The sequence below is a fragment of the Myodes glareolus genome, chromosome 1, assembly GCF_982192425.1.
Source record: "Myodes glareolus chromosome 1, mMyoGla1.1, whole genome shotgun sequence".
NCBI lineage: Eukaryota > Metazoa > Chordata > Mammalia > Rodentia > Cricetidae > Myodes > Myodes glareolus.
This window is the reverse complement of record NC_142026.1, coordinates 57178684-57204950: the sequence shown is the minus strand read 5'-3', so window position 1 is coordinate 57204950 and position 26267 is coordinate 57178684. Positions and strand designations below refer to the sequence as shown.

At 52.6% G+C, this 26267-nt stretch overlaps 3 protein-coding genes across 5 annotated transcripts; 1 reads left to right on the top strand and 2 right to left on the bottom strand.

Moving 5' to 3' along the window:
* Nucleotides 1-1618: 1618 nt before the first annotated feature.
* Nucleotides 1619-11094, bottom strand: Spred3 (sprouty related EVH1 domain containing 3). 2 transcript variants are annotated; one of them, XM_085695061.2, is made up of 5 exons: nt 11009-11094; nt 9676-9844; nt 9506-9582; nt 5672-5815; nt 1619-4974 (listed from the first exon to the last, which is right to left on the bottom strand). In XM_085695061.2, the coding sequence occupies exons 1-5, from the start codon at nt 11090-11092 to the stop codon at nt 4309-4311; spliced, it is 1140 nt and encodes a 379-aa protein (XP_085551187.1). In that variant the 5' UTR covers nt 11093-11094; the 3' UTR covers nt 1619-4308. The 2 variants fall into 2 exon arrangements, with proteins under 2 accessions (XP_085551187.1, XP_048295547.1); XM_048439590.3 differs by having other exon boundaries at nt 10916-11092.
* Nucleotides 11095-13270: 2176 nt separating this feature from the next.
* Nucleotides 13271-17052, top strand: Ggn (gametogenetin). 2 transcript variants are annotated; one of them, XM_048439573.3, is made up of 3 exons: nt 13271-13539; nt 14268-16178; nt 16873-17052. In XM_048439573.3, exons 2-3 carry the CDS (start codon nt 14287-14289, stop codon nt 16988-16990), a joined length of 2010 nt encoding a protein of 669 aa, XP_048295530.2. In that variant the 5' UTR covers nt 13271-13539; nt 14268-14286; the 3' UTR covers nt 16991-17052. The 2 variants fall into 2 exon arrangements, with proteins under 2 accessions (XP_048295530.2, XP_048295520.2); XM_048439563.3 differs by having other exon boundaries at nt 13271-16178.
* Nucleotides 17053-17509: 457 nt separating this feature from the next.
* Psmd8 (proteasome 26S subunit, non-ATPase 8) lies at nt 17510-23408 on the bottom strand. Its single transcript, XM_048439595.3, has 7 exons — nt 23031-23408; nt 21819-21891; nt 21580-21682; nt 20112-20277; nt 19257-19357; nt 18663-18774; nt 17510-17965 (listed from the first exon to the last, which is right to left on the bottom strand). The coding sequence occupies exons 1-7, from the start codon at nt 23391-23393 to the stop codon at nt 17828-17830; spliced, it is 1056 nt and encodes a 351-aa protein (XP_048295552.1). The 5' UTR covers nt 23394-23408; the 3' UTR covers nt 17510-17827.
* Between the last annotated feature and the right edge of the window lie 2859 nt (nt 23409-26267).

The following is a 26267-nucleotide window of genomic DNA, read 5'->3' as shown; positions in this document are numbered from 1 at the left end:
CATGTGTGCCCTGTGCCCACGAAAGTAAGGCGGAAATACAGTTCTCTGAAATTGGAGTTATGGATGGCAGTGAACCCTCATGTGGGTGTTGTGAAAGAAATCCAAGTCTTCTGCAAGAGCAACAAGTGCTCTTAACCACTTAGCCATCATTCCAGCCTCTCTATCTGCCTCCTGAGGTCTGGGACTACCAAATTTGTGCCACACCTAACCTCTCAGCCCCTCACTCTTAAAAGGCATCTGTGAGGATTAATTGGTTCTTATGCAAAAAAAAAATGCTTAAAAGTCACGTGGGCCTCAATACAGCCTCAGTTAAGAAAGAATAACAAGCAGCAGTGGCCTTTAATCCCAGCACTCAGGAGGCAGAGGCAGGAGGATCTGTCTGAGTTCAAGGCCAGCCTGGTCTAAAGAGTGAGTTCCAGGACGGCCAGGGCTACACAGAGAAATCCCAGTCTTGGGGGGAAAAAACAAAAAAGTAGTGGGATTTGAGCACTTGCTGCTCTTTTAGAGGTTAGTGCCAGCACTGACCCCCGGAGACTCATTAGCACTAGAGGACCCACCATGCACTTCTGACCTCTTGGGGCACCCCTGAACACACACACACACACACACACACACACACACACACACACACACACACACAATCTGTTCAAAGCCAGGACTGGTGGCTTAAAGCTGTGTTCCCGTAGGAATATGGCCACAAGTTCCCATGTGGGTAGCTCACAACCGCTTGTAACTCTAGCTCACACGCATGTACCCACAAATAATTAAATCTTTCTCCCAAAAAACTTGAACTACTAACTTTGACTCCCCTTTTTCTTTTGGCACGGGGGCCTTAACTCAGGCCATTGCTCATGCTAAGCATGTATTCTACCACTGTTTCAAACTCTATCTATAAATCTATGGGCTCAGTAAGAGGTTTTGTTGCTCTTATGGAGGACCTGGGTTCCCAGCAACCACACAGTGGCTAACAGCTGCAACTCCAGTTCCAGGGAATCTGATACCAGGTAACCAGATGGCACACATACAAGCAAACACTCATAAAATGCAGATAAAATCTTTTTTAAAAAAAATCTCTGGACTCATTCAAAACATCCATTATTTTCACATTACCTGCACCACTGCAGCCTCCACAGGGAACGGCTTCCCCAGGGGTCTTCCCCACACAGCTACAACTAGCTGTGAAAATCCACACCATGCTCAGGAGCCTTCCTGTGGCTCCATCTCACTTGCTCAGAGAACAAAGCCCATGCACTGTCATGAGAAGCCTGACACACCCTGCCACCTTTCCATCCCCCTCTCCCAGGATTGCCCCTTGCTTAACTCCACTCCAAATTTACCAGATATATCCCTGCCTTAGTGCCTAGTGCTGGCTGTTACACCCACAAAACCCCTCCCCTGAGGGGTCTTATGCAAATGCCTGCTGCAGCACCCCCAATACCTATGGGGCTTGACACATGCTAGGTGTTTAGTAAACGCAGTAGAATGATTGGACAAATAAAACCCAGCTAGATAGTCAGCTACTAGGGACTAAAGGATGTAAAAGGAAAGAACAGAAGTCCAGCATTTCTGGTAAACAAGTGGACAGGGCGCGTCAATGCAAATAAAGACCAGGCTAAGACACTGTCACAGACATTTTTTGGAGCAGATCTCAAGTCCCCCTCCCCCAATGCCAAGACTGGGTCTTTGGGCCCCATTCTCCCTCCGCTTCAGCCTGCGCTGACACAATACTGAGGTCACAGACTGGCTTGGAATCAAGATCAGGAAGATAAATGTTGGCATGCCTCCCCCAAATTCTGGGGGGCAAGCATCCAATCTGAGGGGCAAGCAGTTGGAAAATTGGGGGCTCCAGGGTCTGAGGTCTTCCTGGCTCCCAGGGTTCAGCCCTCCACGCACCCCAGATATGGGGGCAATGAAAGGTAATCATGGATCAGAGGTGGGTGTCAGCAGGGAACAGGGTTGGGGACCTGGGAGAGGGGGACCTGGGAACCTTCCCCAGTCCCCGCTGCTTAATCAGAAGATCTCACAGCACCATACAGCACTCTGGTCCCCCATCCCACCCCTTCCCAATACGAGGTAGGTTAAGAATGGAGCTTCCCCCCACTCACCATGGAAGGGGGGAGACCGAGGCACAGAGAGGGGAATGGGGGACCCAGGCTGCCCCAGTCCCCAGTTCCTCCGCCCTCAGCTCTGGTGGGTCTGACAGTGATGAGAGCTGGACAGAGTGGGGATGGGAGGGACACCCCCTGTCCCCATTTCTCTCACCCATCCCAGGGTCTGGTTGGGAGAGCTGAATCACAGGTTCCGGATACAATAAATAGTTAATAATTTAAAGAAAGTGACACAAATATTAATCCCTTGAGTCCCCACAAGGCCACCCAAACCTGGATAATGAGCAATGGGTAAGTGCACATTCCCAGGTACTTAGGGCCAGATGTAGTCCTAAGCCCATTAAACCATCGAGACTGTCCTGGCTGGGAGACCTTGGTTTCTCTATCTAGGACGCCAGATCCTATGTACAGTGGGACACCCCCCTCTTCTCCAGAAGAAAAGCATGAGGAGTGCCATGGAAGGGTGCTGGGCTTTCCAGAGCTACTCCCAACTGAGAGAGAAGAGGCTGACAAGAGATGAACCTGAACAAACTAGGGGTTGCAGCAGGGAGATCTTCAAGGTTAGGGGTGATGGGGGCTTCTGTGGAGCAAAAGCCAACTCGAAAGGTACTGTTGTGCCAAGCAGAGAAGGGGAAGCCTCCCTCTGATGTCCTTGCTTGACCCCTGCAGCTGCCAGCCTCTGCTTAGCAACTTTGTACAATCCTCTGTGGCAATGCCAGGCTCTAGAGGCTCTACTGAGTGGTCCAGGATTCCAGCAATCTGAATTCGCACTGGTTCAAGTGTCCCCCCAGGATAAAGTGGCAATTGGTGTTGCTGGGACTTGGCGGTCTTATGGCCCTTGGGATGGCAGAACTCAGGGGGATCCGGTGGTGAGGTATCTAGGGGCTTCATCAGTCTCGAAGTGCTTTGAATTCAAGAAAATCTGGCATCTAAAGATGCAGGCCCTGGGGCATTTTGTTTCTGAGTGTCTCTGGTATAGAGGGACCAAGGTCTCAGGCCAAAAGCAATCAAGATTGTGGGGGTTTGAATCCTGCACCTAGATGTCGATTGGTATCTCAGAGTCTTAGACCCAGTGCTCTTAGACCTTGGAATTGCTCTAGAGCTGAGAGTCAAGGGATGAGAGGCCTGGGTTACCATGACCACCGCATCTTCTGAGATCCCAGCTCCCACCCAGATGGAAGGGGATTGGGGAATGCAGGGAGAAGGAAACTAATGTCTCTACATTTGGGTTCTTAAAATTCAGGCCCCAAGGAAACTGGAAGGCTATCCAAGCGCTTGAAACCAGTGCATTGGGGGTCAAAGTGTTGGTGGCCTTCAACCTTACATCTGAGGGGACCATCTGTGAGACCCAAGTTCTCAAAAACTTGAGGGACAGGTAGGTGTTCAGGCCCTGGCTCCCAGGGCATCTTGATGTCTGATATCTGGACCTTGCTGAGCTCTGAAAAGGGCCTCCCAAGTTAGTTTGGTCAGAAAACACCTCGTGTTTGGGGCTATCTGATGACCTGGTGCATCTTAAGTCTGGGGATCGAGGGGGTCTGAGTCACTTGCACATGAACGGATGGTGAGATCAGTGGACTCTCGGGAGTGGGTAGACTGAATTCAGGTCAGTATGTGGTGAGCCCAAACCATCCTGGTGTCTCAAACCCAGGAGGATTTGGTGTTTTCGGGTCCTGGGGCTATAAGAACATTCAGTTGTAGGCATAGCAGGTCTCAGGTGAAAATCCAGGGACAGTTTTCTGGTGGTTCTGGTCTCAAGGTCTAAGTCATTTGATAAAGGGTCAGGTTTTTAGCAACTCCTGACTAATTTGGGGGCTGTAATATGAGTGCTTACAATGTCAAGTATGACCTGGAGTCTGGGTTAGGTATTTAGACAGAGTCGGGGTCCAAGGACCCTGGGTCTTAGGGGTGTGAGCTCCTGGGCCCTCTTAGATGTTTGGAGAATCTCCTCAGTGGGGAAGAGGGAGGGAGAATCCAGAATTCAGGACTCCTGGGTACGCATGACAGACATCCTGATGAAGCTGGGTATGGGATCTTAGTGCTAAGTTTGGTTTCCAGGTACCAGATCTGGGATTTCTCAAATCCATTCAAGCTCCAAGTTCCAGACGTACCTAAATTTGGGTTTTAGGTTCGTATGGAGTTCAGGGTCCTGGATCCTCCATTTTGGGTCTTCAGGCCGATTTTCAAACCAGCCCAAGGATCCTCACCGAGCAGCCTCCTCATGACGACCCCCGCAGCCAGCACAGCCACAGCGTGCTGCAACCCAGTGACAGGCGCGCAGGGGCGCATAGCAGCAGAGGCAGGGCACTGCCAGAGACAGTGCAGCCAGAGCGGCCCAGCGTGCAGCAGGGCGTGGGTGGCCCGGCTCACAAGCACACGGGTCTGAGAAGTCGCCCTCGGCGTCCGACAGGCAGTGGTACAGCAAGCTCTCGGCGCACCACAGGCAGCTGAGCCTGCGCACTAGCAGGCGACCTGGGTCCGGGGCCTCTGCGCAGCGGCCACCACGCCCATCCGCTCGGCGGCGGAAGAGTGCTCGGCAGTGCACACAACGTGCAGCCTCCTCGGCCTCAGGGGAGGCCTTGGCTGGAGCAGAGATGGGGCCCGGACCCGGGGGTGGACGAGCAGGGGGTGCTGGGGGTGCAGCCTCAGTGAGAGGGGCAGGAAGTGACACTGGGGGACCCAGGGCTGCACCCCTCAATGCACCAGTCTTGACGAAGCCCACAACGCAGGTAGACAGGGGAAGAGGTGCAGGTAGTCCAGATCGCCGGTAGTCCTCATAGCCACGGCCGCCCCAGCCCTGGCTCCCTGCCCCGGCTAGAGACTCTGAGGCTTCTGGAATACCAGTGAACGGTAGAAGCGGAGGGTAGCTCTGCAGAGCCAAGGGACATGGAGATCAGGTTAGGGACATCATCAACTCACAAAATCCCCATAGGTTACCCAGGTTCAGAAGACCCAAAATCCCAGGATGTAGCAACAAGCATCAGTCAAGAGGGACTGTGTTCCCCCAAAACTCTCTTGGTTTCGGTGTTTAGACTTCCGGCCTATGCCCTCAGTGACGATGAATGGAGGCACCCCGTGGCTTAAGATTGCTCAGTTCATTCACATTTAACCTCCAACCCCTCCTTCAGGACAAAGGAAACAGTCTTAAGGAGTCCTTCCATGAGTTCCAGCATCTTCTAATATGTTTGGAAATCTGTGCATGTCCTCCCTCAAGTTCCTGCATGAACTAGACGACCCTCGAATCTCCCAGAGGACTAGCGACACTTGGAAGCGTCTACCCGCTCTCAGGAGTTCAGGCTTCTTTCTTTCTGCCCCTTGAACTCAGTATCTCCAGCACCTTCTACACAACAGGCTAGACAAGCACTCTAACACTGAACTACTACTCCCCCAGCCCCAAACCCAGGTCTCTGTTTCACTACCACCTACAGCTAAGTCAGGCTGGCCATTTCCTGAGATCTGTGTCCCCTCTCTTTCAGTTGGGTTTCAGCTAGGGTCAGTTTAGGGAGCAGTACAATTCTATTTGATTATACAATTATTTGGTTTGCTGAGTGTCAGGGAAGCCTTACCTGAGCAGAGGAGCGGCGCTGTTGTGGGGGAGTGGCCGGTGAGAAGGCAGTTGTTGACTCCACGGTGACGATGGGTGGTGCGCCAGCTGTGGGAGGAGTTTCCTGGCGGCTGTGACTGGAGGAGGAGTCGCTATCTACATGGGACTGAGGGAGATTGGAGGGGTCTTAGTTCAGGGAGTTCTCCAACCAAAGATGAAGCCCTTATATAGACCCTCCTTCCCTGGAGAGCAAGACCTCTGCAATCAGGAGGCCTGGGCTCAAACCTCTGCTCTGTCACCGACCAGTTGTGTGGCAAGTGAGCTTATGTCTGAGCCTCAGAGTTCTCCTCTGTGAAATGGGGGTGGCGGGGGGGGTCATCACAATTCATTCAAAAGGATTTGTTTAGGACACCGCAAGGGCCCAACATCTATCTTACAGCGCCCTCTACAACTGAGCCTCGACAGTCCCTCACCAGGGCTCCTAGGCAACAGCTGTCTCTGGGTTTAGCCACGCTCCCAGCCCCTCACTGGTGGATTCCACCCTGTTACACCCACAACCCTTGGTTATTTAGTAAGTCTCACTTAGATCAGGCCTCAAACTTAGATCATCCTGCCTTCCCTCAGGAGTAGCTGGGATGATAGTTGCGTGCCACCTGACTCTGGATAAGGGTATCATTCCTCCTGAACTCCTAATGAACTGCTCAGAACACCAGCCTACAGACCATCCACCACCCTCTGCCTTCCCAGAAGCCCTAACCTGAAGGAGAAAGCACCTCTTCCTTGGCCAGTCAGTACATTCCTGCTTCATTTTCACTACAGTTCAAAAAGATCTTTTCCCTGCCCAGACATCTTGCTTCCACCCACACCAGGCCCCCTACTTCACTAGCTACAAGCCCACTCCTCAGGCCCTCCGCTCCCTTTCCTATAACCTGAACACAACTCGCACTTCTCCGTTCAGTCTACAGCCGCCGAGCACCACGGCATGCCAGGCACAAAGGTCACTGCAGCTTCCAGCCTTGAAGAAGAACCCCCTAGACAGACATCGTGTGTGACTGCCGGAGAGCCACCTCCACCCCCTATGACCTTGACAGTTTCATTGACCCAAGGAACTAGTTTTGTTGCTCCCGGTGTTCTCAGCAGCTCCCCAAATGCATCTGGACATTCTGTGCCTCGTTCATTATCATCTCATCAATTCACTCAACCCGTTTACTGAACACTTAAATGTGCGCCAGGCACTGTTCCGGGACTGGATGCGTAGCAAGAACTAGCAGAAGATCCTCGGCCTATTGGAGCTGATGCGCTAGCATGGAGGATAGGCAGGGAACCGACAGCTAAGACAACTGTCTGAGAAGGTGGTAGAGGGGTTAGAACCAAATAAGGGACATTGGAGATTGACCTTGGGGGTGGCGGGGTTGGGGGGGGTGGCACACAAAGGTTTGTTTTGTTTTTGAGACAGGTTTTCTTTATGTAGCCCTGGCTGTTCTAGAACTCACTCTGTAGACTAGGTTGGCCTCAAACCCACAGAGATCCACCGGCCTCTGTCTCACAAATGCTGGGATTAAAGGCATGTATCACCATGTCCAGCTGGGGAAAGAGGTTTATGTATTCCAAGCCAACCTCAAACTTGTAACATAGCCCAAGGATGACCTTGAATTTAGATCCTTCCGCCTCCACCTCCCTAGTGCTGGGATTACAGATGGCAGCTGAATCCCCAATCTGAGAATGCAGTTTTAAATAGGTTGCTCAGTGAAGCCACCAAGAAGACATTTGTAGAGTGCCTCAGAAGAAATGATAAAACGTCAGATGGAAATCCGAAGAAGTGTTCTAGACAGAAGGGCTCCAGGACAGGAATGTGTCAACCCTGTTGCAATGAGAGTGAGGAGTCTTGTGTAACTAGAACAGGGTGAGGGGAGAGCTAGCCCAGGCCCAGATGGGTGTCATGTGGCACCGTGAATGGAGGAGTCATGGGAAGGTTCTAAGCGGAGAAAGGGTATGATCTGACTCAGCTATTGTTAAGAGCACCTTACCCCCCACCCATGTGGGTTTGTTCTAGGGGTCAGGAGAGACAGAGACAAGGAGAAGTTGTGGAGACATTCAGTTGGGAGATGACATTGGACGCTATTGAGTGGAAAGCAGATTTAGTCATTTTGGAAGTAGAACCTGGGCTAGGGCTGTCACTCAGTGGTAGAGTACTTGCTTAGCATGACCAAGACCCTGAGTTTGAATGCCGAGACAGGGAGAGAGAGAAGAAAGGAATTAGAAAGAGGGCTAGAGAGATAGCTCAGCAGGTAAAAGCACTGGCTGCTCTTTCAGAGGATCCTGATTTGATTCCTAGTTCCCACATGGCAGCTCACAATCTGATGTAACACAATTCCAGGGTGAGCTAACAGCTTGTCAGGCCTCCTGTAGTGCCTGCACTAGACACACAAGTAGGTGCACAGACATACATGCAAGCAAAGGACTCTCTCTCTCCTCCCTCTCTCCCCTCTTTCCTTCCCCCCCTCTCTTTCACACACACACACACACACACACACACACACACACACACACACATTTAAAGGAAAAAAGCAGAACCAATATTGTGACAGATTCTTTGGGAAGCAGGAAAGCACAAGAACCAGGCAGGCATGGTGGTGCACACCTGTAGCTCCACACTCAGGAGACAGATGGGTCATGAGGTCCACGCTGACTTCATCTCCTGACAGAACCATCGCCACAGCTTCTCATGCTCACCCATCTCCTGACTCCTACCATCAGTTTCCCCAGCAGAGCCTAGGAGATTCTATTGATGGTTCACAGATAGCACACCCTTCCCTCACTCAGAACCTTCCATGGCTCCATCACTCAAGGTAAAGGAAAAAGCCTTTACAGGGGCACATAAGAGCCCACACCATCAGTCCCTGGATCACGTGACCTGGGCTGTGTAACAAGGCCCTGCCTAAAAAGGAAAACAAACAAAGAAAAACAAAAAACGACGGCATCAAGGACGACTCCAAGTTTACAAGCCCACAGCTTGGCAGTAACTAGATCATAGAATTATTAATTTATAGCAAGGTGGTGGCGGCGCACGCCTTTAATCCCAGCACTCTGGGAGGCAGAGGAGAGGAGTTCCAGGCCTACCTGGTCTATAGGCAAGGCTACACAGAGAAACCCAGTATCAAAATTAAAAAAAAAAAAAAGAATTATCAATTGATTTATCTGTGCATTTATTTTAAAGTTTATTGCTTCTTATCTTTTATCTTTTTCTCTGTCTTTCACATTGGACTAAAGCACCAAGGGAAAAAAAAAAGAAGTTTGCTGTTTTGCTTGCTAATAAAAATATCCCTGGTGCCTAAAACACTTCCTGGTGGTTTTTCAGTACCCTTGAACATATGTATGAATGACAAGAACAGAGAAAAACTGAGCCGGGGTGTGAGGGTGCACCACTGTGATCCCACCATGTAAGAAGATCCAAGCTGCAGATTAGCCTAAGCCACAGAGTGAGAACCTGTGCCACCATTCCACACCCCACCCCAAGAAAAGAACAGAAAGAAAGAGGAGCGAACAAGCAAGCCACACTGGTGACACACACCAGGAATCCCAGCACTCAGGGGATCTAACTCCAAGGTCATTCCTCAGATAAATATGGAGCTTTGGGGCTGGCCTGGGCTACATTAGACCCTAACTAAAAATAAATTGATAGGTACGTATAAAAGAACAGAAAAACCAAGACATCCATGGTTGAATTGCCACTATCAATTTGGGCCTGATTTTGTGTTACCAGTATGTGGCCTTTTGCCAGCTCCACAGCAAGTATTCAGGAATATTTGTAGACTAGAACCACCCCCCCACACCCATGGCAGACCCCAAGACTCACCGTCAGAGGGCAGGGGGTCTCTGCAGTGTCCTGGGAAGGGGAGGAGGAGGAAGAGGAAGAGGAGGGAGTGAGTGAGCCTAGAACAGGGAGAGAGGCAGAAGTGAGTCCCCAGACCCCAGCTTCTCCTATGTCTGTTCCCCAGCCTGAGCATCTGTGCCTACACCACTGACCTCGGCTGAGTGCAGCCAGCGCAGCTAGAAGACCCTTCTGGAATTCATCGGCCTCAGCAGGACTCTGAAACGTCAGCCCAAACTTGCAGTCACCCAGGCTCCAGTGGTGGAAGATAGGGTTCACTTTGTTGTAAACCAAACCTGGCCTCAGGGTACACTCCAAGGTGATCTGAGGGGCGGGAAGGGACTAGGTCACACCACCCTAGTCATGCCTGTGACCTTCAACCCCAACTACTTCATTCACAACAGCAGGTGTGCCTAAACACAAACTAACTACCCTAATCGGAGGGGACATGTCTCTGATTCTGCAATATCCCCTCAATCCTTTGATTTCTATACTTATTTAATTTCTTCCTCTGATGTCCCAGTAGGAACCTCAAATCTTATTAAATGTTTAAAAAAATTAACCTTTTCTCATAACCTAACATGTCCTGTTCTGATGGAAGAAAAAGCATTATTCACACTTTACTGAATGTATCAAAATATTATAACCAGTTCCCTTCTGATGCCTCAATAATCCCCTGGAAACTGGCCCAGAGATTCTAACCTTCTACACAGAGATATCAACCTTCTAACCACTCGATGCTCACCACCCCTGGATGTTTCCTCCACGGCCTTGTCTGATACCAACACTCCTCTACACTGTTTCTGCTCTGCTTTGCAATGCATCCCTTACCCAAGCTTTCCTTTTGAAAAAAGGGTTTCACAACCTAGCCCAGGTTGTCCTGTAACTTCACAATCCTCCTGCCACAGTGTCCCTAGTACTGGGATTCGAGCATGTGACATAGAACTGTCAACCATATGTGACACTTCTAAGCAGACCCCACAAATGCCTCCAGATACTTAGGGCAGACAAGGGCCAGTTGGTAGGAGGGCATCTCTGAACAAGATGGAGCCAGAAGAGGGTTCTGAGCAGAGAAGGGACAGGGTGTGAGCTGGGTCGTTGTGGACAGACCAAGGTTGGAGGAGAAGCAGGAACAGGGCAGGAAGGCCACTACCGAAGTAGCTGTGTGACAGAATAGCCAGAGAAGCAGTGGACACAAGTTTCCCAATACCCTATCCCACCCCCAAATTCCAGCTCTTAATTCACAAACCAGGTATTCATTCCAAAACCCATCCCAAGGCCCACTTTGAATCCCAGTGGTAGAGGGACAAAGTGATCTCTCCTTGCCCCCCCCTTCCCAGACCCTTCCCTCTTTCCCCAGGGTTCATCCCATTCCCACACCCCAGGGTGGCTCACTTTCTGGTCCCGAAGCCGCTCCCCGTGGATGACGTAGTGCCCCTGGCGGGCCCCCCCCTCGGGCCTGGCCCCTCGGACCCGACAAACGCTCACCTGGCTGAGGCCCCCGCCCCCCACAGGCAGCCAGCCCCCACTGGAGTCATCTCGGGCCATCACCACGGCTCGGACCCGCACCATGTACCTGGAGGAGGTGAGGAGGACAGGGGCAACACAGGCCGTGAACTCAAATCTTCCTCCCGATGTTAGCGTTCCTCTAACCCTGCTCTCTTCTTTATCTCCTACCTCTGAATTTACCTCACCCTCAAGCCATCAGTACCTCCACCCCTTGCCCACTTTCTTCTTGGTGACATCTTGCCCACCTACCTTTTCCGTATCTACCTTTTTTTCACCATTCCCACCTTTTCAGCATCTTCCCCCATCCCCACCCTCATAGCCTGGATTTGCCACTTCCCCTCCCCCTACTGCTTCTCCCCTCAACCCCAGTATCCTTCCCTCTCGCTCATCACAAACCCATAGCCCCACCCATTGTCCCCCTCACAGCTGGGTTCCTGCGCACATCTATTTTCTCTGGACCCATCAACTCAGCTTCAGTGCCCCCAACACTGCCTCCGCACCCCAGTCACCCAGGCCACTAGCTGGGTGAGAAACCTTGGCTCTTTCCCCCCACCCTTTCCCGGATTTATGAATGAGACCGGATGCAAAGCTCACTGAGTCACCCAGCAACCGGGAGATGGGCAGGGAGCAGAGAGAGAACCAGAAATGGCCAGAAAGAGAGGCCGAGAAGGAGATGGAGGCAGAGGAAGCCAGCAACCGGCTACCGAAAAGATCCAAAGAGCATTTCATTCACAAAAATCAAGGTTGCTCCCTTTGGTCTCAGTTAAGGGACGCCAAAGAAGACAGATGGGAGGGGGAGATAACGATCCATTCCCCCCCACCATCCTCCCCAATCCTTCAGAAACATTTTACCCCGCCCCCAGCTTAGGGGATCTAGCCCTCCGCCCAGCAATCAGAATTAGCACCTAGCCCCACTGCCCCTCAGCTCAGGGACCCTGGAGTCCCAACCTTAAGGACCCAGGCAACGAGTTCTAGCCCCCTCCCCCACCTACAGGCTGCCGGGTTTCCCCAGCCTTTCAGGAGGGGAAGGGGCGGCCACAGCGCCCCCAGCCCCCTTTTCTCAATGGGATGGGATTTTGTGAATGAGCAGTCACGTGACACTGCTTCCTTTGTCCGCCCGCCTCCCCCAACAACAGGTGAAGCAGGGAAAGAGGGCAGGGGTCCCCCCGCAAAGGCCTAGTTGAGATGGGGCACTGAGATCTCGGGGTGTCCTACGTTCCCACACATCTATTTTCCCAGGAAGAGTAGTCCTCAGAGTTCCTCAATGGCGAGGGTCCACGATGGAATTTTGTGAATGGGGCATCCTCGGAAGAAGTCCAGGACCCCCAAATGGAAACTGGTACCCTAAATGGCTACCGCGTAGATTGGGGCCCCCACCCCTCTTGTTCTCCCAGCTTGTATCCGCGGGGAGCAAGGGTGGGCAGAGGGGTGCAGCTGCAGTCCTAGCTGTCCCCTCACCCGGGCAGGCGGTCTCGTCAGCCCCCCCGCCCCCTCGCCGCTCTGGGCACCTGCCTGGGAGGCTCCGGCCGGGCTCCGAGCGGCGGCGACGCGGCCTCCTCCTCCTCCTCCTCCTGTTCGCTCCCGCTCCCTCGCTGGTTCCGGCGGCGCTGGAGACGGGCACCGGGAGTCGGGGCGAGGGAGGGAGGAAGGGGGAACCTGGAAGACGTGGGGGGGAGGGGGCGGCTTGGGGGAGGGGTAGGAGCAAAGCGGGCGTACTTGCCCGCTGGGTCCTAGAGCCCGGCTCGGGCTATAACGAACACCTCTTATAGCCCCCATTTTCTAAGGATCCAGAGGGGAATCCCCCACTTTTCCACTTATCTTAACGGTTGGTCCCTGATGATGAGAGAAGGGAACAGAGATAGGGCCTGATCTCCGGATTCTAGAAAGAAGGTGGTCCACGGTCTGGGCTTTGAATGGGAGGGGCGGGATGCCTGGCAGGGTTCGAAAAGAGGCGGGGCCTGGGAGCTTGAGTGAGGAGGAGGCTTGGGCGCTGAAGGAACGGAGAGGGTGCGTCACGAAAGGGGCGGAAGGGTGGGCCTTCTGAGCCATCCGAGTGAAGACAGGGTCTTGGAAAGAGATGCAGCCTAGACTGAGCAAGGCGGATCTAGGAGATAAATTTCCTAAGGGGCAGGTCAGATATGAGGCCTAAAAGGAGGAGCCACGTAGCAGTGTTCGCAATGGGCGGGGTCCGGGGGGAGGTATTTAAAGGAGAGGGGCGGGGCATTATAAAGGGGTGGGGCATAAAGCAAAGGGGCCTGCACGTCGGGAAGACACCCTAGTGTTTCTAAGGGTGATCTAGGTGCGAAGGACAGCGCTCAAGCTAAGCTGGCCCACGGGGGCGTGCCTCGAGCTCGGGGCGGGGCCTAGATCTTGGGGGTCGTCCTCGCTGTCTCGCCCACTTGCCTTCACCCGCACACTCGTTCTTTTCGGTTATTTTCTGCTACGGCCGTTCCCCGCCCTGTCGTGGTCCACGGGGCGGTGGTCTGATCTTTGGCCGGCTGTAGGAGTCGGTGAGTGGGGTCTACTGAGCGAAGGAGCCGGGGCGGAGCTTGAGGGAAAGGGGTGGAGCCTAAGTTAAGAGCTGTCACAAACGCCGAGCGGGAAAAGTTTAGACTTGAGGATTTGCTGCTGTCTGAGAAGAGGGAGGGATCCAAATGATCGACAGAGAGAGACGGTGGGTGATCGGAGGGTTAGGACTGAAGGACTGGGGGATTAGTTAGACTACAGTCCCTTGTATTTGTTAGGCAGAAGCAGACCTGACGCGGGTGGGGGCGGGGTGAGGATGCGACCGATTCTTTGACAATCGGGGGCGGGGCTTAGGCCGTAAGGACTTGGTTAGAGTGTTAGTTAGGATAGAAACCTGAATTCCTTGTTGGCTACTGGGCATAACCATCATTACCGGTGTGGTTTAAAACCCAACAAAGAGGCTGGCGAGAACTGACCCCTGAAGCCTTGAAATCCCGGGCGTGGCTAAAGTGTTAGGGATGTGATCTAAGCAATCAAATAGTCAGGGTTGGCACCTTAGTACGTAAAGAAGTTGGGTTCGAAGAGTGAACCGTTTTTGAGACCATGGGGAAGTGAGCGTGACCATGACGAATCCGAGAACTGGAGACCAGGGCTGAGAGAATATTGGAGGACCGGACACACCAATGCAGACAGGGACAGTCCGAGAACAGCCTGAGCCTTGGAGTCCCCGCAGAACCCGCCGACTGACTGGTGGAAGTTTATTTAACCACAGTCTCCGACCTCCGTCGAAAATGGGGAACGTGCAGTCGGAGCCTTCCGCAGGCGGGGGCTCCCGTAAAGAGCAGGCCTCAGACCGCGCATCCGACTCCCGCAGGACGCCTCTGGTGGAGCCCGAGGTGACCCCCTCATCCCCAGCCATGCGCCTGGCTCGAGGGCTGGGCGTCTGGTTCCCTGGCAGTTCCGGGCCCCCGGGACTCCTGATACCCTCGGAGCCCCAGGCCTCACCCTCGCCCCTGCCCCTGACCTTAGAACTGCCCTCACCAGTGACACCCCCTCTAGAGGAGGCGGCTACGGCGGCGGTCTCCACACCACCCCCGCCCCCTGTGGGGTCCCTGCTGCCCGCGCCATCTAAGTGGCGAAAACCCAAGGGCACTGCAGTGCCTCGGATCCGCGGCCTATTGGAGGCGAGCCATCGTGGTCAGGGTGACCCTCCGAGCCTCCGCCCGCTGCCCCGGCAACTGACCGAGAAAGAACCGGTCCCGAAGGCCCCAGCCCCACCTCCGACGCTCCTAGAGCCTCGGAAGCAGCTACCGCCAGCACCAGCACCGCCTTGCGACCCGCAGCCCCCTAGCCGGAGAATCACTCTGGCCTCGTCGGCCACAAGCCCCACAGAAAGCCAGGTCAGGCATAGCAGCGAGGGTCAGGCGGCCGGGGGAGCCCGCGGAGGGGCGCCGCCCCAAGTCGGAGAGGGCGAAATGACTCGGTCTGCTACTTCCGAGTCCGGCCTGAGTCTGCTGTGTAAAGTCACCTTCAAGTCCGGGCCCCACTTGTCCCCCTCATCGGCCTCGGTCCCCTTAGCAGCCAAACCCTCAGCTGGGACCGGCAGTGGCGGAGGACTGTTTGCCTCGTCGGGGGCCATCTCTTATGCTGAGGTCCTGAAGCAAGGGCCCCAACCTCCTGGAGCCACTCGTCCCATGGGAGAGGTTCCTCGTGCAGCTCAGGAAACCGAGGGCGGTGATGGAGATGGCGAAGGGTGTTCTGGTCCCCCTTCGGCTCCTTCGGCTCCTGCTCCCCTTGCCCGGGCTCTACAACCACCCCCTTACAACACCACCTTCCCAGGTTCAAAGCCCAAATTCGACTGGGTGAGCCCTCCCGATGGCACTGAACGGCACTTCCGATTCAACGGGGCTGCAGGGGGAATCGGGGCACCCCGAAGGCGCACAACCACACTCTCAGGGCCATGGGGCTCCCCTCCACCAAGGTCAGGTCAGACGCATCCAGCTTCAGGGCCCCGGAGACCCTCACCTGCCTTGCTGGCGCCACCCATGTTCATCTTCCCAGCGCCCACCAATAGCGACCCTGTACACTCAGTGCCTCCAGGTCCGCAGCAAATACCTCTGTTGCCACCGCCACAACCCACACCACCAACCACTCCGCCACCGGCGCCGCCACCCACACCACAGCCACCAGCGCTCCCGAGGACGCCGATACCGGTGGCCCGTCCGCCTACCCCAGGCCCTGGCCACGAGGAGTCAGCTTTGGCTCCCACCCCTCCCCCCTCACTGCCGGCTACCGCGGCTGCCGCCCAGGTCCCGCCCCCGCTCCCGGCCCCTGTTCCGGCTCCAACCCCAGCTCCAGCAACTCCCTCTGCTGAGCCGTCACCGCCAGTGCCTCAACCCATCAAGATTCGTACACGCAAGAACAAAGGTCCCCGAGCGGCTCGGAGTGTGATCCGTGAAGAGGTTATATCTGGAGATGGTCCTCGAGAACTGACTTCAACTCCGGTGACTGACAGTAACAGAGCGGGTGGAGGTAGCAGCAGCGGAACCTCCACAGCCGGCGCCCCTAACAAGGGTGCAGTGCGCCACTGGCCGCCTTTCGAGGTGCTTAATTCTTGCCCCTGCAAGTGCTACTGCCGCCATCAACCCCGTCACCGACGCCTGCCTCGCAACGTGTCTGCCTGGTGAGGGAGATCGAGGAGTGGAGGGCACACACCCAAGTCCAGCACCCATTTTCCCTGGATAGAATAAGATTCAACGCTTTGGCATCCTGACCATAGGCTGGCCCTTGACTTATGTGGGTCTCAGCCTAGCTGAGCCTCAGGAGCCGACCTTTTTGATTGGCCTTTTGCTCAACCCCTTGATCCTTAGTCAATTCCACAACCTTCCTGTTGGTCTGACCCTATTCTGCCTTAACCCCGTCCCCAAGAGCACTAAGGACCAACCCCAAGGTTTTTCAGAGATGGGGGAATGAAGCAACTGTCTTTTTAGAACCTGAGGGTGAAGTAATAGGCCCCCAACTTTTCTGGGCCCAGTGAGACCCTCACCTTCCATACCTTATCCCAACCCCCTACTCACCAACCCCGGGCCCAAGGCTTTGCAACTAGAGGGTGGACCTTTGCCTACAAAGATTACTTTCCCATCAGGGGACACTGGCCCTCTCTCCACCTTTGCTACTACACTAAGCTCCTGGATTTTGTTGCCAGGTCTAAACCTCGCTATGGACAAAATCCTGCCATGGGGGCTTAGCTAGGGCTCATCATACTCCTTCCTATTCCACATGGATGTACTGCTGCCCCAAATGCCCTTGGAAACCTTATGACACTTCGAAGTAGTCCAGCAGACTACACACACCCTGTCAATTCTTCCTTCTCCCAGGCTGAGCACACCCACCAACCACCTGAGTGAGCCGCCCTGGGTGGCCACCGTCAAGCTGGCTGGCTCCCTAGTAGCTGGACTGGAGCACTACGACTTGCAGGCCACCCATTCCAACTGAGTGTGACCTGCCCAACACCCTCTGCCTCACCTTCCTTGCCAATAAAGCACCCAGTCTACACAGCTTGCCTAGCTGCCTATCAGTTACCACTGGGAAAGCTGAGGTGCAGCGATGAGCAAAGCCAGGCCTCCTTCAAAGAACCAACTCTTGCACATACCAAATAAGGTGACAGGGTCCAAAGCAGTGATGCCACTGAGCAGCCACACTTGGCCCAGGTCATGGGTCATGGGAGCCACAGTGAGGATAACCAACTGGATGGCTTTCTCAAAACCCCGCAGGTAGCTTGGCCAGACTTGGACTTTGCCCCTTACAGTTTTCCAAGGACTTCAAAGCATGAACTTTGCCCCTTACAGTTTTCCAAGGACTTCAAAGCAGGAAGCAGGCTAGTGGGCCACCCAGCAGGGTCTACATTACAATGTTGGCTCAAGGAGGCCAGATTGGTCATACCCACATCACAGCCCATACCATTTATTGCAGAGGGCACAAATGGCAACCCACAGACAAGGTCAGTTTCACGTATCATTTGAAAAATTATTTAATCCATGGCCAACATTTTTTAAATTGAGACACATGGTACTTCACTGAAAATCTAGTCCCCTGGCTCAGCGCCACAGTGTATCCATAGCTGGCGCCACTGAGCATCGACATGTAAAACCCAGAGCAACGGCCGCTGGATAACACATACCCTGGTCCCCAAACTCCCAAATTCTCCAGGAGCAACTATTTCCCACGGTCCCACTGGGAGATTAGGGCCCATAAGAGGTTAATCCGCCTTTATTGAAGGCTACCTATACTGGGTTTATTGGACTAGTCATGTCCACCCATCCTGGCCGAGGCTCAGACAATCATCTCCAGCTGCCGGGCATACTCGATGACCTGTTTGGCCAGCTCAGTGGAGGGGATGGTGGTGTCTTCTGGCTTCTGCTGCTGACTGGCAAAACTGTAGTAGTTGTTAGGGCCCAGGACCCAACCTCGCTAAAGGAAGAGAAATCAGAAATAAGAGGGTGATCCCAGAGACTGCTCCCCACCCCATGTGGCATACCTCTTGGTATGCCACAGCTCCTTCACAGATCACTGCCACCAAATTAACTGGAGGCAAGAAATGTCACCCCTCCATGTTTGAGATGGGTACCATAATCATGCTCCTCTATAGGTCTACCACGACTCAGTTAATGCCTCTGAGCAATGAAAACAGTATTTGGTCCACAAGAAGTAGTTAACAGCTGTCACCGTCAGCACACCTCAAACCCATCCCAGAATGTCTTGGACCACTAGGCTGGCCTGACATCTTCCCAGTCTGCTCTTGACTCTTCAGTTCCTGGACACCAAGGTCAGGATGCAGTCAGCATTTCCTGGGGCACTGCTCCTACTCAAATGTTCCCACCAAATGAAGCAGTCTTATGGGACAAGCTGCTTCTAAGGAATTTTGTTAACCTAACATGCAGAGCATCCTTGGACCTGGTGCCAGGCGCCACGCTAAGCTCCACACATATGTCAAACTCTAGTCCCTTCTATGGAAAGGCCAGCAAGCTCAAGAGAGGCTGAGGTCTCATAACTAGATTTAATCATGAGCAGACTTGAATCTCCCAGTTTCTCCCAGACTACTCGCACTGTGCACTAACACCGTTGAGAAGAGTACAGCACCCTCCATTCCCCAACTCCAATCCACAACCTTCTTGGCGTAGTCTGTCATCTTCTTGGGTGTGTTGAAGAAGAGAATCCGGGTAGCCTCAGCGAAAAGGATTTTCTCATAGGCCTTCTCGATGCATCCTGCGATTTCATCCCTGTGGGAAGGTGACAGTTCTCATGGCGGAGCAGACAACCTCCAGACCCTGTCCTGCTGGGACTGACTCCAGCACCGAGGGCTTAGAAAGAGGGAACTAACTTGACCAGTCACAAGCAGGCATGGGCCTCTTCTTCAGTCTGGAGGAGGTTCTTGCATGAATGAAGAGTGCTCATCTAGCATGCCTGTACTCCCAGCACTTGAGAGGTAAGGCAGGAGGATCAGTTCATGGCCAGTCTTGGTTATACGGAAACCTTTTCTCAAGTGCCCTACCTTCCAAAAAAGGTACCATGCCTGGGAGTGCAGCTCAGCGGCAGAGTGCTCGCTTAGTCTGCATAAGGCTTTAATTCAACTCTCAGAAGCAGGAAAAAAAAAATCCACTTTGAAAAACACCAAGTCATCAAATCCCAGGAATTGGGCAGGGTAGCATCTGGGGAAAGAGCAAGGCTAGGAATTCTGGGGACCCAGCACCCACATACATACCTGATAGTATCCAGCAGGATGTCAATGAAGAAAGTATAGCTTTCGGCAGGGATGTTTCCCTTGGCCAGGAACACCTTGTTGTAGCTACCCTCCATCAGGTACTGCCAAGGCCAAGAAAGAGGAGGAAAAGGATAAGGGAGCACAGGGCTTCCCTGTGCCCTTGGTGCCTCCCAACCCCTGCTCTACCACAACATCCTGCCACACAGTCCACCCATGCCCAGTAGATTGGGTTCCTCCGCTTCTAAGAAACCCTACCTGGCTTACACACTCACCTGGCAGCCTACTCTGGGCTGGCAGCCAACCATCTTTTCTCCAGTTATGAGCCCAGCTCCCACTCCACACACATCTGAACTGCTGCTCCTACCTGATACTCTTTCACCCCACCCCACAGTAAATCCTCTGGAGGCCTCAGGACCAGACACAACTCCCTAACAGCTCCCAAGACTCTACCCTAGCCGTAGCCCCTTGCTCCTGTACCTTCTTTGTTGTCCCTCAGATATGACAGGCAGGTTTTAGCCTCAAGACACAGAGAGCCTCTGTCAGATCCTCACTGACCCCTCCCAGGCCCTGGTCTCCATAACACTTCCTGTCTTACACACCACACAGGTGATTCATTCTTCTGGCACCTAATGCTTCCTCCCCTCACTGTCTCAAGATTAGGGGTTTTACTTGTTTGATTCACCGAACGAGAAAACCTCCCTGGTGCCTGGCACATATCTGTTTTTATTTGCTGGTTAAATGAGTTGGTGGGTTGAAAATGATTGAACCCTGATAACTCCTCCAGGAAACTTTCCTCAAAGTGTTGACCAACGCCACCCACCCCAGCTAGGCTCTCCCTTCCCTGCCCAGCCTTACTTGCTCGAGGGACACAGGGTGCTTGATGTAGACATTGGTCTGGATGTCCTTGGCAGGCAAGCGTTCTAATTCTGTGTGGAATTCAGCTACTCGATTCTGGGATAGCAGGAAGAGGAGGTTGAGGCCCAGGAGCTGGTGCATGTAGGCTGACTCAGGAAGCTGTTCCCTGTAAGCCACGGAGGGGGAACTAAGGTCAGCAGGTCCTGGGGACCTAGCCACGAGCCTCATCTATCTTCCAGAGTCCTCCCAACTACGTGTGGGACTTCAGACAAGTGACGTACAGAGAGGCTAGAAAAACCACAAGTCATATGGACCAAGCAAGGTACCTCAATTCATAGTGACTCAACATAGTTCCCCATGTTAAACAGGTGTCACTAATATCCACACCACAAACGCAGGTTCCTTAAATATAGTTAATTAAATGGCCTAACCTAGGTATAAAGTCATAAGAATAGCATCCCAAGGTTAGGAACTCAGTAAATAGAATGTTGACCTAGCATGAACAACACCTTGGGTTCCATCCCCAGAACTACATAAACCAGACATGGGGGTGCCCACCTATAATCCCAGCTATTGGAGGTAAAGACAGAAGTATCAGAAGTTCAAGATCACCCTGGGCTACACACTGAGTTCTCAGTCAGCCTAGGGAACAGGAGACACAGACTTCAAAAAAACAACAGCTGGGTGTGGTGGCCCATGCCTTTAATGCCAGCACTCGGGAGGCAGGATGACAATAAATTTAAGGACAGCTTGAACTATATAGCAAAAAGTCAAAAACAAGCGGGGCAATGGGGGCGCATGCCTTTAATCCCAGCATTTGGGAGGCAGAGGCAGGTGGATCTCTGTTCCAGGACAGCCAGGGCTACACAGAGAAACCCTGTCTCAAAACAAACCAGCAGAGGGCAGCACTACTTATACTCTCCACCCAAAGGCAAGGGGATTGCCTTGAACTCTGTCTCAAAACAAAAGAACCAGCAAACAGAGCAAAATAGCATTCAATTGGCTACTATAGATACATCAGTTGGTGGAGCCAAGAATACCACCTCGTAGCTGAAGGGTAACAAGTAGCCAACTGCGTAGAGGGAACATAGTGTGAGGACCAGATATAAAAGCACTTGCAGAGGTCCTGAGTTCAACTCCCAGCATCCACTTGGGGGCTCACAATCGTCTATAACAGGATCCGATGCCCTCCTCTGATGTGCAGACACCCATATACATTAAAATACAGAAATAAATCTTTAAGAAAAAGGAAAACCGGTTAGAAACTTACAGAAATGACCACACAAACCAAGTAGACTACATAAACATAGGTCAAGACTTTCAAGGCAATCCCCTGTCCCTCCAGCTTCTGGGGACAGAGCTAAGAATAGCAACGGTTCCCAGGAGAAACGCCAACAGGAGGGAGTCAGAGGTAAATGAACCAAGTAACCACCCGACTCCAGCCCCTCCCCGGAGGGCCCAACCTCACTTGTAATCAAAGTAGTAGCATTTGAGCTGGGCCATGTAGCGCTCGAAGGAGGGGATGTCCTTGCATAGGATGCTCCACTGGGCCCCGATCTCCAGTATGTCACCTGTTGGTAAGGGGGTGGCTTTGAGGTGGTGACTGGAATTCCTCCTGGGATCGTCACTATCTCATTCTTACCATTACCGTCCTGGCTCCCCCCACCCCCCAACCCCCGTCACCCTCCACCAACCAGTGACACTCACGGGCCAGAATGAGCTGTTGTTTGGTCAGTTTGGTCCCTGTGGTTGGCAGGAAATTGAGCTCCAACAGAACCAGCTGAGAGGGGAGGAATGAAGACGAGACTTCAAACACAGGTCACCCACTTGCTCTGGACTTTGATGCTCCTTCTTGGGAAATGGAGCTGACGAGCATCCTAACTCATACCACGCTATGAATACCAAGGGAGTCAGCCCCTGGAAAGCGCTCAGCCTAGGGCCTCGGCATACAGAGGCTCCACTGGATGACGTCATCCTACAATTCACAACGCCACCAGGAAACAGGAGGCACTAGGGGCTGGACCCAGTGGAATCCTGGGGTGGGGAGACACTAATGATCTCAATTGTTCCTGTTATTTTTTGGCTTGCTTTGTGTTTCTGTTTTGTTTGAGGCAGGATCTCCCTCTGCAGGCCAGTCTGGCCTAGAACTAGAAATCTTCGTGGTAGTCTCCAAAGTGCTAGGATTACAAGTCGGGGACATCTCATGCCCAGCTAGGACACGTAGTTCTGGGGAAACCTCCCCCACCACTCTGTCTCAGAAGGGCCAAATCTATGTCAAGGAGTGTAGGACACACTCATTTTCCCCTTCCCCCAGTCCAGCCCAGACACCACTTCTTAGTTAAACTTAGAGACCTAAAACACATTTTGTTGCTGTTGTTTATTAATAATAATTACTATTTTTGAGATGAGGTCTCTCTGGGTCATTCTAGCCGTCTTGAACTTGTTATTAAGAGTCCAGGCTGGCCTTGCATACATCAAATGTATTTACAACAGAATCTCAGGCTCTTCTGGGTTCGGTACGGCCACAAACACACAGACGCATCCTTAACCTCTGCTCGCCCACGGTTTGCCTAGCCTTGGTCTTTAACACACATACCCTCACAGCCCATCATCTCTACCTCATTCTTCCACCATCCTCTCATTCTACCTTCGGTTGTGTCTGATCCCACTCTTGCCCCTCCAAACCCCAAAGCTGTAAGCATCACATACGATTCAGCCAAACAATCTTTCCATCACTCCCTTCCCGCCACTGCAAGGGCCGCGTTTGGTCTGTTCCAGCCGCCTCACTTCGGAGCCCTCCGGGCCCACCTTCTGCTGTTCCGAACCTCGCTCTTTCCCTTCCTCTGCCCGCTCTACCGGCCCTGAGCTCCTGTCACCGTCCCTCCGGCATCAAGGCATCGAGGGCCCGCCGATCCCTACCTTCAGACGGCCCAGCTCTTCTCCACATTTACTAAGATTCGGGCTCTTCCGGTTCCACTCGTCCTTGAGCTGCTCGTACATGCCGGCCGCTGCCTGCAAGATCGCGCCCGAAGTGGCCGCGGGCCCCGAGCTCGAGACTCCGGTCGTCCCGTTCACCGTAGCCGCCGCCGCCATCTTCCGTGATGCGGCAAACTGCCGACCTGATTTACGGCAGCGACGCCGAGAAACGCTCTCCCGGCGGAAATGAGGCCGAGAGGTGGAGCCCAGAGTTGGAGGCGGGGCTACTACCGCCAGTTTCTGCCCGCCGCGGCTAGAGCGCCGCTCTCTCCCGGGCGCCTTCCCGGCCCGGCCCTTAATGAACATGGCAGAGCTCCGCCTCTGCTGTCACTCAAGATGGTGAACGGAAGTCGGTTTGCCCTAACTGAAAATGACACCCACAATGCCCCGCCCATTCCCGTAGTCAATATAGCCGCCCTTGCTTCAGTCTGTGAAATTTCCCTCTTAAGGGTACAGCCTCTAAGCCAAGAGGTGGCGATGTGGAGCCATTTGGGAAGTTGTAAAGCTTCACGACATAGGCTTTGAGAGGACTAGCAGGTGGGATTTAAAGACAGTTGGCTCATTCTTCCACATTGAAGTTTTTTCATGCTTTTGAAATTAAAATATAATTATGGAAGTCAGCATAAAGGTTCCGGTCTTTAATTCCAGCACTTAAAAGGCAGAGTGTGAGGCCAGTTTGGTCTATGCCAAAAACTCTAGGACAGTCAGGGCTACAAAGAAAAACCCTGTCAAAAAACCAAAATATTACATATAAAATACATGGTCTCCCTACAGTGGTGAGGCTGGGAAGTGGTGCCCTAATTATATAATTACTACAGTCTGGAGAGATGGCTCAGGGATCAAGAGCACTTGTTGCTTCTGCAGAGAACTTGAGTTGGATTCCCAGCGTCCTTGTGGTAGTAACTCTTTACTCCAGTATCAGGGGATCAGTATCCAGTATCTCTCTGATCTCTGAAAGCAGCAGGCATGCATGTGGTGTTCTTACATGTAGGCAAAACATTCATACAGAAAGGAATGTTAAAATATCACATCATTTCCTTTTCCCTTTCTTCCCTCCAACCCTTCCCATAAAATATAAATCCCCACCAAATTCACAGCCTTTATAGACTTCTCAGTCCATTTAATGCTTCCTGTCTGTATATGAATTCAAGGCTGACCACTTGCTATTGGATATCAGAAGGAGGGGCTTTTCCCTGAGGAAAACCACTGCTGTCCTGCAGCCCTTAGGTGCCTGTGGTTGTCTAGAGATGGGCCAGGTGAGATCTCACCTTCCGCGTTGGCATGTGTATTGATGCCCTCCTGTTCATGCCTTTTTCATTTATTTATTTTTAGTTTTTTGATACAAGGTTTCTCTGTGCAGCCCTGGATGTCCTGGGACTAGCTCTGTAGACCAGACTGGCCCTGAGTTCAGAGATCTGCCTGCCCCTGCCTCCAGAGTGCTGGGATGGATTATAGGTGTGCACCACCACTGTCTGGCTATCTTTTTTAGATAGTCATATCTTTGAGACTACCTGGGTAGAGCTCCCTGACATTTCTAGAGGCCTTCCATACATTTATTCAAATTTATACATAAACAACTTAAACATAAATACATGAACTATTTACAAAAATGATCCAGGGCTATGGCTTTCAATGCCAAAAGGCAGAGGACTCACGTGCTTGCTTTTAATACTTATTTGTTTTCTTCAAGACAGGGCTTCTCTGTGTAGCCCAGGCTGCTCCTGAGATGTTCTTTAAATCATTAACATATGTACTGTGAGGAGGGAGTATGCACAGCCCTAATATCACAGGACAAATGAAGTGAGATGGTTCTCTCTTTCCATCATGCAGGTTCTGGGGACCAAACCCAGGTTGTCAGGCTTGGCAATAAGTACCTTTACCTGCAGAGCCATCTCACCAGCTGGAATTTCTCAATTTTTATCTCACCATCCACTTCCACCATTGGTACGTAAATACCCACCCACCAAATCCTGAAACCCTCCCAAAATAGCCCTATAATACGTTATTTCCAGGATGGGGGGTGTGCCTCCTCTGCCACGTGCTGATGAGCGCGTCTAGGCTGTGCTGGGATTGCAGGCCGGGCCACCGTGCTTGACCGTTACACTGCTTTCCATCTTCTTCTTCTTCTTTTTTTTTCGGTTTTGTTTTTGTTTTTCAGACAGGGTTTCACTGTGGTTTTAGATCCTGTCCTGGAGCTAGCTCTTGTAGACCAGGTTGACCTCGAACTCAGAGAGAGCTGCCTGCCTCTGTCTCCCAAGTGCTGGGATTAAAGGCGTGCGCCACCACTGCCCGGCTTTGCTTCCCATCTTTTTACCTTTTAGACAGTCTCTTCAGAACGGCTGTTGCCCACACCAGTAAAAGATTAGGCTGAGACTGGCCACCTCAGCATCAGGAATGGGATCTGAGTGACTTAAACTGGCAACTGGTTCCTATCCCTGTCACTGCCCTGTAATGGATACCGTGTTGACCTTGTGATCCAAATCCATACAATCAGAGTGACAATATGACTTTTGGCAGAAATTGTAGAACCCTCATCCCTTCGTGCTCTGGACAATATGACATGAACGCTGTAACCCTAGTAGGTGAAGATGGAAATCTTGAGGTTGGAGTCCACGGTCAGAGGGTACACGGCAGAGAAAGAGAGTCAGACTTCTGCAGACACTGCAGGGTCAAACCTGAAGCCTTTGCTAATGACACCAAGTAGAGTATGGTAGACAAAGCTGTAATCTCAAGCTTTGAGAGATGGAGGGAGAAGGAAGGATCAGGATTTGAAATCCTTCAGTTACACAACCAGTTCAAGGCCAATCAGAGAGAGAGAGAGAGAGAGGAAGGGAGAGAGGGAGGGAGGGAGGGAGGAAGGGAGGAAGGGTATGGGTGTATTGGGATGGCTCATGTGGTAACTGTGCTGCCTCCAAGTAGGATAGCTTGAGTTGGAATTTTGGAACTGACATGGTAGGAGAGAATCTTTGATGGAGTTGTTCTCTGACCCCCACATGCATGCTGTCGCATGTGTGCCTCCTCCAATGTGGGCCATATTTCATATAAAATAATTTACAGGCAGGCTCACTGGCCGCTAGGCAGATGCAACCCTGCCAAACAAGTAAAACAGCCACCTAACAAAGGCCAGGATGTATTGCTCCTTTCTCCTTTGTTAAAAATGTAGATCGCCTGGGGAGAGGT

Excerpts from the sequence above, each read along its gene's own strand:
- Spred3 (XM_048439590.3), bottom strand. The coding sequence starts at position 11,092 with ATGGTGCGGGTCCGAGCCGTGGTGATGGCCCGAGATGACTCCAGTGGG. Across the intron at positions 9,845-10,915 it reads AGCGGCTTCGGGACCAGAAA|ATCACCTTGGAGTGTACCCT; the intron begins GTGAGCCACCCT and ends CCCGCCCCTCAG. Across the intron at positions 4,975-5,671 it reads AGCGCCGCTCCTCTGCTCAG|AGCTACCCTCCGCTTCTACC; the intron begins GTAAGGCTTCCC and ends TTGGCTCTGCAG.
- Ggn (XM_048439563.3), top strand. The coding sequence starts at position 14,179 with ATGCAGACAGGGACAGTCCGAGAACAGCCTGAGCCTTGGAGTCCCCGC. Across the intron at positions 16,179-16,872 it reads CCTCGCAACGTGTCTGCCTG|GCTGAGCACACCCACCAACC; the intron begins GTGAGGGAGATC and ends TCCTTCTCCCAG.
- Psmd8 (XM_048439595.3), bottom strand. The coding sequence starts at position 23,393 with ATGTTCATTAAGGGCCGGGCCGGGAAGGCGCCCGGGAGAGAGCGGCGC. Across the intron at positions 21,892-23,030 it reads AAGAGCTGGGCCGTCTGAAG|CTGGTTCTGTTGGAGCTCAA; the intron begins GTAGGGATCGGC and ends CTCCCCTCTCAG. Across the intron at positions 18,775-19,256 it reads ATCCTGCTGGATACTATCAG|GGATGAAATCGCAGGATGCA; the intron begins GTATGTATGTGG and ends ACCTTCCCACAG.